The 19372-nt window shown below is 39.0% G+C and overlaps 1 protein-coding gene across 9 annotated transcripts in view; it reads left to right on the top strand.

Annotated features, from left to right (window-relative positions):
* lrba (LPS responsive beige-like anchor protein) overlaps positions 1-19372 on the top strand; it is a 260811-nt gene that overhangs the window by 214331 nt on the left and 27108 nt on the right. For all 9 annotated transcript variants that reach the window (XM_038271819.1, XM_038271823.1, XM_038271825.1 and 6 more), the window contains one exon: positions 11477-11644. In XM_038271819.1, the coding sequence (XP_038127747.1) occupies positions 11477-11644 (168 nt within the window). The remainder of the gene's footprint in view (positions 1-11476; positions 11645-19372) is intronic.

Here is a 19372-nt window from a genome sequence, read left to right as displayed (position 1 = left end):
AGATGTTCATTTGACTGACTGGAAACTCAAAAATCATATAGTTTTCTGTAACCTGACTGTACCTCCTCTAAGCACTGCTAGGTTTTAATAACTACAACCCTCCTCAGTTTGGAGGCTTTATCAGTAAAATGTTCAAAAATAAGTCGGCACCTTTTGCTATTTAAGCAATAATCTGTTTTTGAAACAAGAAATGAATTGATTGGCAAAATTACTGATTGTTACAGCATCATGAAGTGAGACGCTGATGGTTATTGGTAGAGCACTTCACAAGATGGGGGCGGGGGGGGGGGGGGGGGGGGGGGGGGGGGGGGGAGACCAGCCTCAGCTGTGTTTTACTCCATGGAGCTTTAACTGTAAACATGACATGTTGGTCGTAATTTCAAAGTAAAATCTCCTATTTTTTCAAAACCTAAATGGCTACTATATTTTTACTTGAACTTGCTCATTATTGACCAAATGATGCTAGTGTTTATTATTTAAAAAAAATAAATAAATACTAACAAATGTTAGGCAGTACCATTTGTTTTTAATTAAATTAATATTTAAGTGCATAAATCTATTTTTTTATTACATGCCCAATTTTACTGCACATTATTTTTTCTCACAAAATTAGACTAATATCTGTTAAAGCCTAATTTAGTTTGAATATCAGCTCACTATTTTTGTAAGCAGTACCACCAGTGTGTTTTATGGAGGCTCGCATATTTTTTTTGACCTTACACCTGTCGTGTTTGAGACATTAAAGCAATCCTGCCTGCAGTGTTTCATTTACATGGTTGCTAACAGACAAGTGTCAAATTAGTGGGAGTCAAATCACCTTAACCCTAAAACTCCTGCTGCACATCCTTTCTCTGATGTTATTTTATTTATTTATTTAACTTTGTGCACCAACAACCCTTACAATCACAAAAAAAGTAAAGGTTGTTCTAGCAGGACAATTAACACTATTGTTTACTATGTGTAACTATTTGAAAGAGATTTAAAAGAAAAGATGGAAAATGTGATACCCAGATTCCCTTTCAGCCCCCCCATGGTAGCTCTTCATTTGAGGTCACCAGCTTCACCCAGTCAAAGATTGGGACTGTTTATAGTCATCTGTCATCTGAACAACATTCTCTGAGCTACAGGGACCTCCAGAAGATGGTTCCCACAAGCCTACAACTCTTTTTCTCACAGTAACCCTCCCAGAATCTCATGTGCGAGCTGAGGTAAACCACTGCTGGTTCCTGTGCACTTATGAATGACTGACTGAAAATGTAACATTGTGTAAGGCCATGGCAGCTTCCTGTACCAAAATATGGTTAAGCGTCGTAGGCAAGCACTAATGCACCCCCCCTGGTGTCTCTGCTGAAGTCTTTATGTAGGATGGGAACTACCATGTGGGGGTGGTTATCTGGCTAATGTCAGAGGGCGCTCACTGTAGGGGTATTGTCATGTATAAGGCCAGACATGTTTACTGTGTGCTCAGTGTTTTACGAGCTGTCCCCCCTTCCTTATTTTCCTCCCCCTCATTTCTTTAACCCTCCCTGTTCAGTGATGTAATGGAGGAGGCTAATGAGTGCCTGAGAAATGGGATGATCTACTGTTGCTGAAATACTCAAGACTAATGTTGTCCCTCTTTTTCCTGCATTCCCCCACGCTCTTGTCTCACTTCAGCCAAAGTCAACTTAAATGCTCTTTGGCAGCATTACTGTTTTCATACTGCGGCCCAACAGTTCATCTTTCTGGCTCAGACTGTCAATCTACTGCATTTTAGTTTTTTAAATCTGCTTATTGATGCCTTTTTGCTGCCCAATGAACTTTGTAATCAATGTATTACTGACCAGTTTCCAAAGCTAGCTACCAACCAACTTGGTTATGAGAGGAAAACCAAACAGCTAACCATCTAAACAGCTCCCCAATCAAAATTTTTATAAGGCTTAATGCTAGGATTTATTATTACATCTGATAATAATGGTTTAAGTCTATTAATTTGCATCAACATCTGCCACTCTGTATAACAGATTATAATGACAACCCTTTCCTTACAAGGAATTACATTTAACTTGATCAGTGGAGTCTTTCACCTTAATCATCTGCTGTCTAATACTGGGTCAACTAGCCAACTCTACAATCAGTTCAACAGCTATCCAAATATTCCTTCATTCAGAGAATTTAGATTTGGTCACTGCTCCTATGTTTAATCAGCTCCCACTGCTGGCATAGTTATTGCTCAGTTGATGCTATCATCTTATCGTAGTGATGTATTTGATACCTTAATCAGCCTCTCAACATGTGGGAGGATAGATAGGTTTTCTCTCTGCTGGTGCTTGTTAGCACTGAGATCATGGTGAATGTGAGTAAAACTGCAGTTTTCCAAAAACTCTTTCTGTATGAAAAGCTTCTAACATTTTCTGCTTTCTGAGCATTTTATTGTTGCAGTCTGTCGTGCATCATACACTTAATTCTGTCCAGAAAGTAAACACCATGTCAGAGAACAACTGCACCTCCTGTTTGTACTGTTTACTACTTTGTGCTGTAAATTGGACCAAATCCACCATAGCATGTTTGTTTTGGGGAGATAATCCCCCAGTCACCTCCCATTCAGCTTTGCTTCCCTCCACAAAATGATCTTGTTGCTCTTTCAGTGGATGAAAGATGGAAAGAAAAATGGGAAGAGAGAGTTGGTGTTGAAGTCTCAGGTTCCACTTGCCAGTCAGAACCTCCGCTGAACCACAACCAAAGTGATCACAGTTGTTGCCTTTCTAATTAGCTGAGTTGGAAGGGGGTGGGGCTGAAGCAGCACACACATCTTTGTTTTAGTTGGTGTGTCTGACTTTGAGAATAAAGGAAACAACTTTGTTAGTTGAATGGCTCTCGTTCCTTACGTCATCTGTTGCCTCCTCTCTTAATTGTCTTTCATGTAGGGGCCCCCTCACTCTCTTTGCTGTACATAGCTTTTCTCTGGCTACTTTAAAATCACAATCCGTTGCTCCTTTACAGTAAGTCAGCGTCAGCCTGATCGAAAGGATAACATAACATGAAAGAACAGCAGAAAACAGATGCACCAATACGCGTGACAATAAGCAAACAGGGAAGTAAAAGCAGATATGTGTAGTAACTAATTACATGTACTCAGTTACATTTACTTTAGTAACTTTAGAAAAAATACTTAGTATTCTTATCAACAATATACTTTTTACTTCTACTTGAGTATAAATATAAAGTATCACTATTCTTGAAAAACATTTCTGACTACTCCATCCATTGTAATTAACTTCACTTAATGAAGACATGCTTGTTCTAAACAAATATGCATCATTTAGAGACAGACTGTCTTATTCTTTGTACTCTAGGCTTATTGGTTAAATGTTTTTTTTTTTCATCTGCGGAGTCTGTCATGTCATTTTGAGATGAAGTGAAAATACCTTTAACAGTTTACTGTAATTTAACCTATTTTTACATTTGGTCACCATTGATTTTATAAGTTTTATAACTCAAAAAATAATCTTAAGTACAATATTTTTGGATACTCTACCTAACTCTGAGTAAATTGCATGTTTAACTTTTAAAGAATAAAAAACATTGAAATAGAAGAATAAGACTTTATTAAAGGTTAGAGAATGGTTCAACTTTAAGGATGCTTAAGCTGGAGAAATACATAAATTCAAAACAACCAGAAATGTATGTTAATCAGAACAATATTCACTGAAAGTACATCTCTATTGCAGGTTCAAAAATATTCAATTAAAATAAGGTATATTTGGCCATGATTGTGCAAAATGAAGGAATTTTATTTCAGTTGACGTGTTATATGCATCAGTCACAAGTTTATACAGTAAAAAGACTGAAGTCTTGTTTTTTTGTAAAGAAATGGAATTCAAATAATTTTTTTAATCAAATCGCTTAATTTTCTTTTCAGAGATTCATTCTAGTTTTTACGTCTATCTCACTTACTTTACAAAACAAAAAGATCCAGTTCTTGAATTTTAACAAATTCAGTTAAGTTTAAGTCCAATCAATCCGTTCCTGTTTTAATATCACATTAAAATCCAAGCTCTGTTCTTTTGTACTTCAAATTAATAACACAAAACCCTCAAATTTAGTCAGTCTTTGAATCCTAAATGATAAAGCCCAATTTGAATGTTGCCACATGTTTGCACAAACAGTAGAAAAAGCCATCAAAAACGTTAGGCACCATATGAAAGGCATTCAGCTATGAGGAATGTAGCAACGGGTACCTTCTATGTTGGAGACTGTAAAGAGCATGCAGAGTAAAGAGCTTCTCCCTTGGCCCATGCAGGAAGGAATATGGCTAAACAGAGAAGCACAACGCTTAGACAAAGCATCAGAAACAGCAGCTGTTAGCTTGTTTCACAGAAGAGCCCGGTAGCGTAATTCTTTAGTTTCAGGATATCCACAAACTATAGTTAAAAGCCCTCAGCTGATCCTAAATGCTGCAGCCAGAGTTAAATGAAAATTAAAAAGAGAGATCACATCTCTCCTATCCCAGCTTCTCTTTATTGGCTACCTGTTAAATCCAGAATAGAAAGACATATAAAACCTTAAAGGTGCAGTAGGAGATCTTTTCTGACGTATTTTTTTCCGTGTGGCTTAAAGATCTCCCCATAGCTGCTTAGCAAGCAGTTAAATAGAAGGCATGGAAGTGAAAATAAAATAAATGGTCCCGCTACAGTGAGAAATCAATGAATAACCTAGACCGATCACAAAAGATGGTCCATTGTACACGATTGGTTCCTGACACGTCGTGCAGGATGCCATGGCTGTAAGCTAGCCACTGTTCTGCCATGTTCACACCTAAAGCAGCAAGAGCAGCAAAAAATTCGTGTGCTGCTTCGTTTTTGATGGTTGTACAAGTTTAGTTCTGATGCGGGGCTGAAGCATCTTTGCTAGGCTGACATGATTTGGGTTTCTGAAAAGGAGGACACAAAATGGGGAGTGTCGACTGCTGGATCGTCATCTGGTCAAGTTTGGTCGTTCCGTCCCCCGCTGGCTCCCTGTTTCTACTATATGTTGCACTGTAGTCGACCAAAATCCCAGTTGCTGCTCTGGCTGTGCAGTGGAAAAAGTGGGTCTGATGCGCATTGGGCCGAGCTACCCACCTTTCTTGGCTTGTAACAAATATTTGTTGTGATCAGTGGGTAAAAAGTAGTTTGGATCTATTTTGAAGTGAGAGAGTCCACCTTAAAACATCATCAGATCAGTCAGTTCATCCAGATTACCATACTGCCTTCAAATATTATTTCTGTCGGAGCAGCTCAGATCCCGTACACCGGTGGTGCGTTATCACTAGGAATCCCTCTCAACAGCAGCCTCTGGCCCTGTCGACTCCTTGCAACTGCCGTGGTGGAGGCGACCGGCTGGAATGTACGTAATCCAAACTGCAGGCACCAGGATAATAAAAGCAGACGTTTTGAGCAGATTTCGGCATTTTAAGTTAATTTAAGCGTTGATAAACTGTTTCAGAGGAGTGATCATAGCGCTCTGCGTTATCAGCGCTACTCGTGCTGCAGACAGCATGCGCGTTCATGTGTTTTGAAGGCATGGTTTCGAGGGGTGGTCTGAAGGGAGAGGCATGGTTGTGTATGGTCAAAATATAGCTTGCTGGAACCGTTTTCTCCTACAGCACCTTTAAATGGCCAAGCTCCATCTTATATGATGACCGGCTGGATGTGGTCTCTTCATCCTCTGACATGAGAGCTGGCTCGGAGCTAATCTGCCTGGCTGTGTTTCCTGGACGGGGCCGCCCATGGAGCTGGTTTACATTTGCCTTTTGTATCTCTGCTTCTTTCTTTACGTCTGCTTCTGTCTCATAGAACCTCTGTCGGCCTCGGCAGATGGTCGAGTCTGGTTCTGCTGGAGGTTTCTTCCAGTTAAAATGAGTTTTTCCTCTCCACTATCGATACAAGCATGTTTAGTGTGAGCGATTGCCTTAGAGTCGATGTTTCGAAGCGATCAACTGGTTTTCCATAGAACTTGAATCAGTTTAACTGTATGATCTGGTTGAATTGCAAAGTGCCCTGAGATGACATGTGTTGTGAATTGGCACTATATAAATAAACTGCATTGAAATTGAATTGAATGAAGAGAAATCTGCTCTGTTCCAAGTTACTATGCTTCAGAAATCATTTAAAATGTCTATCAACCACACAGTCTTACAAATATACATAAGGTCAGTTAGACAGCCACACCAGGGGGCACATATTGGACAGCTGCACCATTGCATTACTCTTGTCATTCAAATGAGAGGATTGATTTGTTAAGTGGCATTTTAACAGCCTTACAGACAGGTCTCCATAAGTCCTTAAAAAGGTTTTTTAGGACCAGTCAGGGAAGGAGGAAAGTGTTCACCGTCACCTCGTTAAGGCTGAAGTGAAATCCAGCTCAATCCAGATCATAAAGCTGACCACAAACCACAGCAAGGTCCAGTTGGCTTCACTGCTGGGCCAGGGGCAGACCGGTAGCCTAAAAAGACAACAAAATAAACAATTTAAAAAGAATACCTGAAGATCCTTAACAAATAAACCCCTGAGCTACAAAATAAAAATGTATTTTAAAATGAGACTTTTAGAATTAGGTCAGAAATTCTTTTGGCATCTTAGCACATGTTAATGTTCACCAATTGGCTAATTACAGTTACTGGATGTCTATGTCCTACCCAAATGTATTACTTACTATATTCTAGACCAGGGGTAACCAATTAAAAATCAGCAGGGTTCGAATAAAGAAAATCAACAACCGGTAAGGGTCTGGAGATATTTTTAATTATCTGTTACTTTATACAGAATTAAATGAGATGTTTATGCATCCATGTTGTACATTGACTTTAAAAAAAAAAAAAATATATATATATATATATATAGAACATTTTTCCATTTTAAAATCTAAAGTGTTTTTTGAAGTAGAGAACCACAATCTTTCAGTTTGGTATACAGACAATTTCCTGATTAACATATTTTATAAAACACCTGAGCTGACCTTTTGTTGCATTATCTTTTTTATGGCTTAATGGGAGCAGTGGGCTTTAGGCTGACCTGCAAGGCTTTAAACCTGGGTTTGAATGGTGACAAAGCCATTCTCAAGCACACATCAAGATTCTCTTTTTGAGCCTGTATTGATATTTATTTTTGATTATGTTCATGGTGGAGAATCCTGCTTCACAACAGTAGTTTGAGCCAAACATACTCAAAATTTGCAGGGTAATCTTTGAGCACACCATTTCACTTTTATTTCACTAGTTCACTGCACTTCTTCTAGCACTTTCTCTGCTCTCTTTTTCTCATCATCTTCTCCTGTTTTTCCATTGCCCAGCTTGCCACAGGTTTGCCTGCTGTGTCTTAAAGTGTCTCGCAGCAGTAGCCCCGACAGCTCATTGGCTAATTTGTATCACGTGTAGCCTGGTCCCGGACGCTCCAGAGGGCTTTACCATATAGACAGGAGAAGCAGCGCAAGCGAAATTAAGCCACTGCTGTCCGGACAACATGGAGTAATTTATAAATGTTTTAAATCAGGTTGGGTTCAGATTAGTCAGCAGGTGGGTCCAGCTCTGGACCGTGTTCCACTAATCCATGACCGCTGTTCTAGACTTTAAGTTGCTCTGAAGTTTAATACATTAACATACATGACGTCACATTTTCATTCCCTTAAAGCCTGTTTGGTTTTTGTTAAACACTTAAAGTCCACACTGAAGTTACAGATGCCTTCAAAAGGAAAGAATTAAAGTAACCAGAGCCTTTAATTCAGTGGTGGCTTCATTGAAACTGTTCAATCAGCATTCACTGCACAGTGCACCACTGACATAAGGCAAAACTTGCATCTATTTCAGAAAGTGTAGATAAACAGCTGATTATTTACACAGGAGCGGATTCAGGATAGTTACTACTAATTATTACATCAATGCAAAAAAAAACAACAACACACACCTTCATGGTTTAAATATACTGTTAGTCAAATCTGCAACAATAGATTTCAAGGTTTTCTAGTGAATTCGACCCCCTGGTAGCATTTACATAAAGTCATGCTAAATTATTCATTAATTATCAGTGAATCCCTGGTGGGAGGAGAAGACATGCACATCAGCTTCTAATTGGCACATCAATAATCCGGCCCAGTTCTGCTTTGGACGCCACCTCAGGAATCTGTTATCTGCCCAGCCTTCTGCTCAGATGTTTCCACAGTGTGGCATCACATCACAAAACGCTTCCACACCTGCTCACTGGCCATTTACTTAACGGGTAATCGGAACATCCCTTATTTCTGGCCCTCACAATTAATACATGGGTAATGCATCAAGTAAATTGTATGGTTACATTCAGCCTTCTAAAGGTATCATTATTATTGTCATCATATTTTAGTTCTTTACCCACAAGTCTTTGCTTAAAGTTGCTACATCTTTTAACCCCTGTGGAAACTGTACAAAAACAGTTGAATTATTCCCTGATTTTAAATATGAAGATACAAAGACAGGCAACAGATAATATGAATAAACTTTTTTTTTGCTTTCTGTTTGATTTCTTATTTTTTTGTTTTTTACTTTAAGTAAGCCAGTTCCTTTCAATTCCTCTGGCACCCAGTAGAAATAAGACCCATATCTTTGGAGAACTCCTGACCCTTCCTCACTTTCTGTTTATAGTGTTAAAGAGATTAATGGTGTTTTACTTCACTCTGAAGTAAAACACACTATCACCTCGGCTGCAGAGCCAGTGTTTATCACAAAGATCACTGGAGTAACTGTTTTTTTTTTTTTTATCTTTGCTGAACTGATAAAAATATTGAATACAGTATTTTACTTAAACATTTTCATATAAATGTTGAGTTTGCTGCATTAGACAAAACTTATTGAAACACTGCTGTAGATAAAGCAGCAAAATATTGTTCTTGATTCTACCTGCTCTCTGAGTCCAATGAGAGCCCTGTGTTTTTTTGTTTGTTCTTTTGTTTTTTTGCTCCTAAACAGAAAGCTTTGAAATACAGTGATCCAGCTGCACTGCCGGGTTTCTAGAGGCAGTTATTCTCAGATATATATCAAAGAGCTGCTGAGCCAAATGTGAATTCCAGTTCCAACATAGCAAGTCCAAGTTCCTACTTCCACTGCATCACACCCTCTTTAAAAGATACAAAGGGATTTACATAAAGTTGCGTCTCTGGAGACGGTGCTACAATAACATGGCTGCTCCTTGTTTCATAATGACTTTCACTTATTGTAGCACATATTCAATGTCTATCACCAAGATTTAGTTTTTTACAAAAGAGGGTGTAGGGTCTGTCATAGGTCTATAGCATAATGAACTGATTTCTCTCCTCCACTTAAATAGAGAAATACAAACAACTGCACGTCATTCTGACTGCTTTTAGAGGCAGCCTAAAAAATTATGTTCCTGGCTGGTAATATTCAGTTTTGTTTACCATGAATTATAAACTGAAACATTAAAAATTAGCAAAATAAAATGATCTGATCCTAACTTGTTAACCTTTTTTAAGGAATAACCGCATGCAGTTATAAATTTGGGAGTTTTAAAGAACTTTTAGATCCATTTTGTTTATAGAAGATTGAGCCTAGATGGCAACTTTATTTTTTATTTTATTTTTTACTTTTAAATAATTTTACCATTGATGACAGTAGGAATGGCCCAGCCTCCCCTGTTCACATTACCCTTGACTTCCTCTAATTATACATAGTGGGGCTACTTGTACCTCACCTTCTGATGGTTTCACTTTGTAATGGGGCCTTTCCTTTTTAGCATCCTTGAGGATTTGTTTATTTTCTTTATGATAATTGATCATAGGATGAAATGGACCTGGCACTAATGCGGTTGGTCTTCTGGTCTGGCAGTGTAAAAAAAATAATTCAGCCAAAAAAAACAAAGCTCTGTCTTTGTATACAATGGCTAAAATTTAATTAGGGTGTCCCCTTTAGAGCCAAGACAACTGGTTAGTCATCAGGGACAGTGCAGGAATCAGCTTTGCTTAAGCCTGTTCTAAAAGGGAAGATGTTGGAAAGTTATTGTCGCTGTAAACTGAGTCATGAACAAAACTAACATTTAAACACCTACTTTAGAAGTCTTACAGTCAGAGAAGACAGATTGAGTTATTAGTGTGAGGATTTAGAATAGAAAATCCCTTATTGTCCAACAATCAGGAAATTGTGGTATAATTATATTAGTATAATCCTGATGTATATTAGTATAATCCTAAAAACATAATGCCATCTTCAACTTCCTTTACTTTGCATGGAATCAATAATGTTTATATTAAAACCTTCACCACAACTGTGTTCGCCATCAGAAAAAGTATAGAAAACCCAAAAATAAAACCAATTTTAATAAAGCAGACTCAGATTAAGCTGCTGGCGTGGCCACAATTTAAACCCTATGGAGAATAGAATTTGCAAAATTCTGTTTGTGCCAGAAAGCCAACCAGAGTAAGCTTTACCAAACTTAAATTTCATGTCCCAGATCATTATGTGTAAACATTTCACTACCCCCAAATGTTTATAAATTTAGAACCACATCCAAGTGAATCTACCTGATGCATATATTTCAGAAACATCAACTTAAATCGGGATTTTGTTTTCAGAATGGCTGCTTCTCTTCACTGCATGTGAAAATCTTAAGATTCCTTTTTCTAAATAACTCCCTAATTTAGCTTCTCATTCTGTATAAGACAGCAATAGTGTAGTCTGCAATGAATACCTCATCATCATACCTGAGCTGCACACAGCTCTCTTTACTCGTTGGCTTTGCTCTTTCACCAAAAGTTGTAATTAAGCGAGTGGGGGAAAAAAAATTAGATGCAAAATGACCTGTCAGAAAGTCACATTTAAGTGAAGGATGCAGTGGCATCTGCAGTAAAAATTTAAATGATATAAATTGCCATTTAAGTGCAGCTCAGGCTAATGTTTTGTCACAAATTAATGTCACACAAGGCAGCAATGACAATCAAGGGCTGCCTCATTCTAATTTGGTTGTGTTTAAAGGGCTTTTGTGAGTCGACAGCTTTACACAAATTAACACAATTGCCTGTTTTTATGAGGAAACCATAAATGTTTTTCCCCCTCCTTTGCCGGCTAATGAGGAGAGAAAACGGCTTGTATCTCAGCATAATGGTGGCGCTGAGACATCTAGAGAGGAAGAACACCGTGCTGCTGTCAGCTTGCAGAGAACAAAGAAGGAAGCCGCAATGTTTCCCTAATGAGCTACTAGAATTTTGATGTTCCCCTATGATCAGATATGGATTCGTTTTTCATTTTGCTCGTTATAAAAATCATCTGCAGATTCTATCACAGGAACAATTAGCAGAGTGTGCAGCACTCTCTGAGGATTATCCTTTCAAAGGGCATTAGTGATAACTGTAGCTTAGTTATGGGATGGGAGGCACGTTTGAGAAAAAACATTTGGTCAAAGTATGGTGTTTAGATAGGATTCATATGTTTTTATTTACAGCTGTTACAACCTTCTGTGCTCTTTCTGTGTCATAGGCTCTGGAGAGTGAGTTTGTGTCCTGCCAGCTTCACCAGTGGATTGACCTGATTTTCGGCTACAAGCAGCAGGGACCAGAGGCCGCTAGAGCTCTCAATGTCTTCTACTATCTAACGTATGAAGGTGCGGTCAACCTGAGCTCCATCAACGACCCGATGCTCAGAGAGGTGAGCTCCTTCCTTTGCTTAATCTGTTACAGAATGCTGAGTAAGGTGGAAAATACGATATTACTTAGGTACCACACAACCTTTCAGATGGATGTTTAATCTGATGATATTATAAAAGCATCTATAGTTCTGAAAGGTTTTTGATGCCATTAGCAAAGTTAAATTGCCTCCAGAGAGGCACAGGAGAGCTAAGCTAACAGTCAACAGGCAGGTATTGCTGAGCAAAGCCTTTCCCTTGTGCAATATGTTTTTGAAAGCACTCCACCAAGTGTTCCACTTTAGCGCCTTAAAGCTTCCTCCTCTGCTTTCATTTATTATTCATTCCCACCACTTTTGAACTGCGGCAGACCAGCTACACTGGGCCATGCCTGAAAGCAACCACACAAGGCACAGTGCTGAAAAGAAAAATACAGCGATCGCACCCACAGGCAAACACCGGCCTGACAACTTCACCAATCTGCTACAAGAGGCAGCCTGCCAGCAGCAAGGCCAATTGACCCTGCTCCCATCAGCCTTTTTGACATCTAACTTTTAGCGCTAAAAGGGACTATGGTCTATTTTTATTGATGACATAACATAAAAAAAATTTTGATGTATGGTGAGACATTTTTCTGGGGGTTTGAAACATAATTGCTGGGATCTAGGAATATGGCATAGTGAGGTCTGAAAACATAATGAGGGGGAATGTATTTTATTTTTTTTAATGGGCATAACTTTGAGATTTTCTCTTTAGGAATTGTAATATTTCTGATCAAAAAATGTATCTAAAACAGGAAAATAAAAGAAGGAAATGGATGATTCAAATGATAAACAAAGCAAGCCTAATGTCATAATGTTTTCTATGAAAACACTTATTTGAGTACAAGTCTTTAGCTTTGTTTCAGTTTAGTTTGTGAAACGGCCCACTGGGTACCCTGTTTTTCCCCCCTTTGGGCAGGCATATAGTGTACATTTTCTTGCCCTTTTTGGGCTGATTTTTAAGTTGTGCAATAACTTTTTGGCTCAGGCTCCATTCACCTTTGTGTGTCCTGCGGCGTGTAGTATACAGAGAATAATGGGGGCATTTAGCCTTTCATGACTATCTCCCTACCGGGAATCGTACAACCAGATGACAAACATGTCTGAAATTCAGTTGAATGGCTCTTGTGAGATGATAGTATCCCGATATTGAAGAAGAGAAACACCCGTCTATGAGCAGATTTATTACAGGATTGCAAACTGCTTATGTGCAAACGAAGGACTTGTTCTTCATCTCTGACTTTATTTCCGGATAGGGAGTCCAACCAGTGCCATCATATCTGTACAGTCTAATGCTACGCTCACACCGCAAGCAGCAAGAGCAGCAAAAACGCGTGTGCTGCGAATTTTTGATGCTTGTACAAGTTTAGTTCTGAAACACCGCGTTAGCAACTTTGCTGCTCCAGGTACGCGTTGGGCGGAGCTACCCTATATTTGCTTGTAGCAATGGCAGCTATATTTGCTGTGATCAGTGGGTAAAAAATAGTTTTAATGTTTTTCAGTGTGAAAGTCCACCTGAAAACTTAATCTGTGCAGTCAGTTCATCCAGATTACCACCCTGCCTGCAAATAGGAATCAGTAGGAATCCCATTTAACAGCAGCTTATGGCCCGGTCGTCTCTTCTCGGTCTGCCGCAACAGCTGGAATTGGGTTTTCATGTACGTAATCCAAATGGCAGGAAATGAAGGATTGCAAAACAATGACTCGTGTTGTAATGAGGTAGTGCTGCCCTTCACCATTATGCTGTAACCACTGGAACTAGTTAGCCATTGGCACAGAGCATTTGGGAAGTTTTTTCATGGATAAGGCCCAGTTAGCCCCAGTTCTTCTGCTATACTTAAAATTGCAATTTTCTTGGAAATGCATCAAAGTTGTGACATAATAAATGTCTTACGTTTTGTTCTTACCGTAAATTACATTAATGGGACATATCTACTGATACCAATCAAGAGAAATATTTTGGAATTATGGTAATAATGATCCAAACCTATTTAAGAAATAATAATACATTTGGATATTAAAATTGTTCTTGTGAATTATATGTATTGTATTTCTAGTTGTTGTCATGATAATCATAACCTTGAGGTTATGCAAGCTCTCAAAATAAAAAAGGAAAACATTTTTAATTTCGCTTAAACAATAATTATCATTATAGTTATTACAGATATAAAAATGTTTAGACATTTTTGTGTTGAGAACATAGCTGCATCATACGCTAATAATATAAAATGTTACATAGTGAAACACTATTAAAGAAGGAATCACTTATATTTTTGTCAAAAATGTCTCATTAAATTTAAAGCTAGGCTCGCCAAAGCAGTTGATGATTTAAAATATTACACATACACAGTAGTGAAACGCTAAAGCAGAACATGGAATAAATGTGTGCTAAGCAGGACTCTGGATGTGGAAGCTGGAATTGCTGTTCCTCTCTATTAGAATAATCGTGATTTCATCTTTCTTTGCATTTATAACCTCGCATTTCAAAACTACAAATACAGGATGAATTTTTCCATAGACTGGATGTCTTCTGGAACCCAAGTTCAAACTGAGATGAGTTCAGAGTACATCAACTGGCCAAGCAGCTTTTTGCCACCACTGTACAGCTGCCCTTCATGACTCACTGACTGGTACATCACAGGCACGAGGGGCAGATTCTTGATTTATCACCTCATTCACCCTAATTCCCATCCAGATGTGCTATGGCCTTTATACCCACACATACACACACACATGCAGATCCATTATAGTGCTCCCTGGTCATTTCATCTTTACCACATTACCCAAATCTCTAGTTAACACACACACACACACACCAGCAAACTATATCTCTGGTACTTCACTATTTCTGTCAAGCTGTTCCACAAAGAAAGATATTGATTGCTCTACCAATAAACACCGAACCAGAAAAGGAAGGTGAATATTATTTCTATCCCATTTAAAACTGTACTCCTTCCACTGTGCCTTTCTGAGTGTGACTGTAAAAGATACATGCTTTGATGCATAGGTTTGTGGATGGTTTGTAATTGTACGGTGGTGATGGATTCAAACATGCAGCAAAGGGCTTTATGTTCCACAACTGGTGAAACATGGCACAAACTTCAAGACAGTGTTCAGCGCCCCTAGTGGTCTGGTGTACTGTTGTGTTGTGGAACAGGTTAGCAGCTTTTTGTTTTAGTTCTGGTAATTTATAGCCTAATAAACCAGATTAAATGTGTAATTTAGTCTGGTCCTGATCAATGAGACATCGGAAGATTGTTGATTTGAACAACGTGTTGTCTTTCATACCATGTCTGTGCCTATTGGCCAACGCTCTGACCAATAAGCGCAACTGACTGTGACTTAGTAAGTGCGACAGAAAGCTGGTGGGGGTGTCTAAACAAACAGCCCGTTGCTAAAACGACAAATACGTCCTTATTAAAAATGAATTAGGGTAGAGCCCCTTCCTGCTCACGTTTCAACGAAAACCCCAAGTCTAATCCTTTCAAAACTGATTCCAATTAAATTAAAGTATTACCTGCACCATATAACCTCTCAGGTGAAGTGATGGATTTAGTAAAAAGGCTTGTTTCACAATTTCAGCTGGAGTTAGAAAGCAGAAACCAGCATTGACATGCTGCTTCATCAGCTCAAGAAATACTGATGTCTTTAAAGTTTGGACCATTCCCTAGAGATGAATAAAAGCTTGTTGTTTTCTCTACCTTCTTCGTTTGAGGCTGTGATTCCAGTCTGCTGTTTTTCATTTCTGAAAACACCCCCAGTCTGAGCACTTTAATTAGTTAAATAAACCAAGGCAGTGTTGCCCTTGTGAGCTAATCTGAAGCTCCCTGTCGGCCATGTTTTTGCGGAAGGAAATGTGGCCTGTCTGCACAGAAAGGTGGAAACAGAGGTTCAGGCCTGGGCTTCATCACACTGGGGTGCTGAGGAGGGTGTGTGAGGGGTTTTAAGCCCGAAAGGGTCCCGGGAGTCTGTCATTACTGAGTGACAACTGTTTTAGCTTGAGCTCTGGACTTGACAGGCTGGACTGTGCTGTGATGGGCCCGGGGGCGTTCAGAGTCTGGGGGATGGGGCAAGGATCTGTGTTCATGTTTGTAGTAAAATGGGATAGATGGTTTGTACCTTTGGTTTGCAATCTGGTAGATGTACACTCCTACATATCTCAAATATTCACACGCAATGTTATTTTTTATTTTTTTTTATGTGCTCTCTACTTAGTGTTGTTGGTAGATGGAAGTGTATATATGCATTATAATTTGGCATGTTTATACATCTGTATATGTTTGTGTGCTCATCAGCATAAATTACCACAATTAAATGTTTATACGCATTAGTCTACAAAGGATAATATATATAGTCTATTAACCTAAAGCAATATGCATGGTATGGTTGTTACATGTCAGGTACGCCGGTCATTGACCTTGTCCAAGGCAGCTTACAGTAGAACTGCAGTCAGTCCCTGCACTAGCATGGCTATCACTGCCCCCACATAGTTAGGGACTAATTTCCCACTTGGATCAACTTAATAGTCATGGTAGGCCACTTCTTTGATTTGATTTATGTTGCTCAGGCCACTTATAAGCCCAGATCCTGCCAAATGTTGAAAGGGCAATATAAATGCTGTTACTGTTAATATATAGTAGAAATTTTACACATTCAGGATTAAAATCTCACAGGGGATGGTATGGGAGAATGGTCATTTTAGAAGGGGGTGATTTTTAAGAATTTTTTTTAAAAGGGCCATGTCATCCCCCTCATCTCGAGTACTGTTTACACGTGCGTTTTTGGTGTCTGGGGAGAAAGATTGGAATATATCAGCATAGATTAGTGGCTGCTCTGGATACCAGATTCTTGTTTTTAAAAAGCTTGATTACTTCCTGTCTTGCCTCCGCCACTCAGCACAGAGAGACCCGTGTGCATACATCCATTTATGTTCCTGTGTTGGGGTTACATGCACATCTGTGTTGCCTCTTGGTGTAAAAAGGGAAACTCAGCCTGATTTGCCTTTGCGCCGTTCCACAGGGCTTCCCCTCTTTCACATATGATTATGGAAAAATCCCACAGCCCCTCAAAGGAGCAACAAAACACAGATCCCTGTTTGAATTGTACAGCATTTGAGTAATTGTGCAGAAATCGTGGAATAAAAGTCAGTCATGTGAAGCTTCTACGACACTTTGCCAAAGCAAGTCCCATACAATAATATTTGTTTTTGTTTTGGGCTGATGTTTTGTCCAATGTACTTAATATCATATTTTTGCCAAAAAAGGCAGACTCCTGTGTTATTTTCTGACACTGCTGGTCAGAAAGACAATGATTCAAATTGTTTTAAATCTGTTTGAGTGTAAATCTCGTTGATTTGCATAATAGCATGATGTTTTGCATGGATATCCATCTTGTCAAGTTGGCTGAATAAATCAAAGGACAGGCCGGGACTAAACTGAGGGCAGCTCAGTCATTAAAATGTATAGAATTCAGAAAACCCTCATCAGACAAGGGCCAGCGCTTCTGAAAGAGATTGGCCTTGTAGATGGCGCCTCATATAATCACCTGAGCATTGCATTGGCATATAGGGATAGGACATCCTGACCTACACTCAACCTAGTTCCTCTTCTAGACAGCCTCGTAAATGTCAAGTCTAAACCTAATGAAGATAAGTTAGGTGCCTTTGAGGAGTTTTTCCACACATTAGCTTAAGCAAAATGCTTCACCCTGTTGTCAGGGAAGGGTGCTGCCTTGACCTTGAATGATGCACTGACACTCCAAGACTTACTGTGAATGAGATGGAAAATAATATGAGACTCTGTTATGACACAGAGGGGAAAATCCTGCACTGAAGTGTTTAGGGTAAAAAAAAGGCCAGATTTCTATTTACACAGGTACAGGTATTTGATGCAAGATAAGAAAGCTGATCTTGAAAACACTTGAGTTAGAAAATAGAATGCTTGAATAAATATAACATGTACCTAAAGTTTACAGTTTATTCAGATAAAACCTAAGGCTTTTCCTGACCCTCAACTAACTTATTTCACCGCGGCAACATTAGAAAATCATTCTATTGAGAGTGTATTAGTGGTGAAAGAAAACCCTTATGCACAAACCTAGCTTTTTAAACACAAAAATGGTTAGAAGGTTGCCAGTATTTCCTTAAGCAGTTATCTCTATTGAGACCTGCACATATTGCACACTCAGTTTATAAATGCATTGATTTCTTTTTTCTTTAAGTTATTAATAAAATTAAAAACTAATATCTTGGATTTTTTTTCCAGATTAAATCTAATATCTGTTGGATATAAAGTGGTGTCTGCATGGCCCAAGCTGTTAACTCTGGGACCATTTATAGTTTTGTTTTCTGCCATCATAAAAATGCTGTGAATTAAAACACCAGATAGACATTTGACCTAAATGGGCCTGAATTTATTCAGCAAAAATTCTTTAGAGAGAGATCATACACACTAAGCTCTCATCCACTCCTTGTGCTTCCTGGAGGGGGATAGGTGTCTTCTTCTCAGGCTCAGCTCCTCTACCATAGGCCTTGGAGCTTGAGAGTTCCTCTCAGTATCTTAGCTGTTCCTAGAACTTAACTCCTCTGGACTGAGATGTCTGATTTTTCTCCAGTGTGGGGGTTACTGCCCTCATTGCATAGCATGCACCTGGGATCTTGCCTGGTATGGTAGATCTGGACCTCTATTGCTGTGGTGCTCAGGTCCTGCTACTGCACTGCCATGATCGGTATTCTCTTCACCATAGTCATTCAGCCTGGCCCTTTCTAGCCATTGATAGGATTTGGTCAAATCAAGGGGCGACGGTGGTGTCAGACGTAGGAGTTTGCCCTGAAATCGAAAGATTGACGGTTCAAGCCCCGGCTCCTACTTTCAGTGTTGTTGTGTCCTTGGGCAAGAGAATCAGGGATGACAAAGCATCTACTTAGTATATTCCACATTTATTTATTTGTCTGGCCTCTTCACTGTATCTCTTCAGTCAGGTAGTCAAGGCTATGGGTATCGGTTTCTATTTCTTGGGTATATCTTTACTAGATGCAAACTTATAGAGCTCTGATAAATAGCTTACTGCTTTCCATGTTGCCTTGATTTTGGCTTCCAACCTTCTCAGCCATGGAGGACATTGGTCACTGTGGAAGTGTTACCTTGGCCAAGCATCTCAAGGATCAATAATTCTGTACTGTATATCAGCTCATTAGTTTCATTGATGGTCACAGTAGGAATCGTGCTCAGTGCTGCGTTCACCTCATCCAGGAGATAATTTGCAGGGCCCCCACTGTACTTTGCTAGCCAATCTTTCAGTAGAGCCATTATCTTATATCTCCGGTCAGTGGTTCTCCCATTTAGTCGTTCTTGGATCATTGGTGCAGGTACCCAAGATCAGCGTCAGATGGTAACCCCATCTGACGCTATGTCTTGGAACCCTGTTGGAGGGCACAAAACTTAATGTGAGATGGTTACCACTTTAATTAAGACAATGCTGTTTACAACTTCAAACAGGCATGCTAGCCCTTCTCATTAACTAATATCTTGTTAGACTTCCAGTATTACGCTTTTAATAGTGAAACAGAAAAAATGGTACAATACTTTACACGATAACTTTAAAACTATAATTCATTTCTACAGGTGTTTATTCTGTAATTATGTTACAGAATAAACAATTAAAAACTGAATATTCATAACAAATAATTACCCACTGCACTATGCATAAGTT

Source organism: Cyprinodon tularosa, unplaced genomic scaffold (assembly GCF_016077235.1).
Source record: "Cyprinodon tularosa strain WSP-4 unplaced genomic scaffold, ASM1607723v1 ctg81, whole genome shotgun sequence".
NCBI lineage: Eukaryota > Metazoa > Chordata > Actinopteri > Cyprinodontiformes > Cyprinodontidae > Cyprinodon > Cyprinodon tularosa.
The sequence above is the reverse complement of the archived record's forward strand: the minus strand, read 5'-3'. Positions and strand labels throughout refer to the sequence as shown.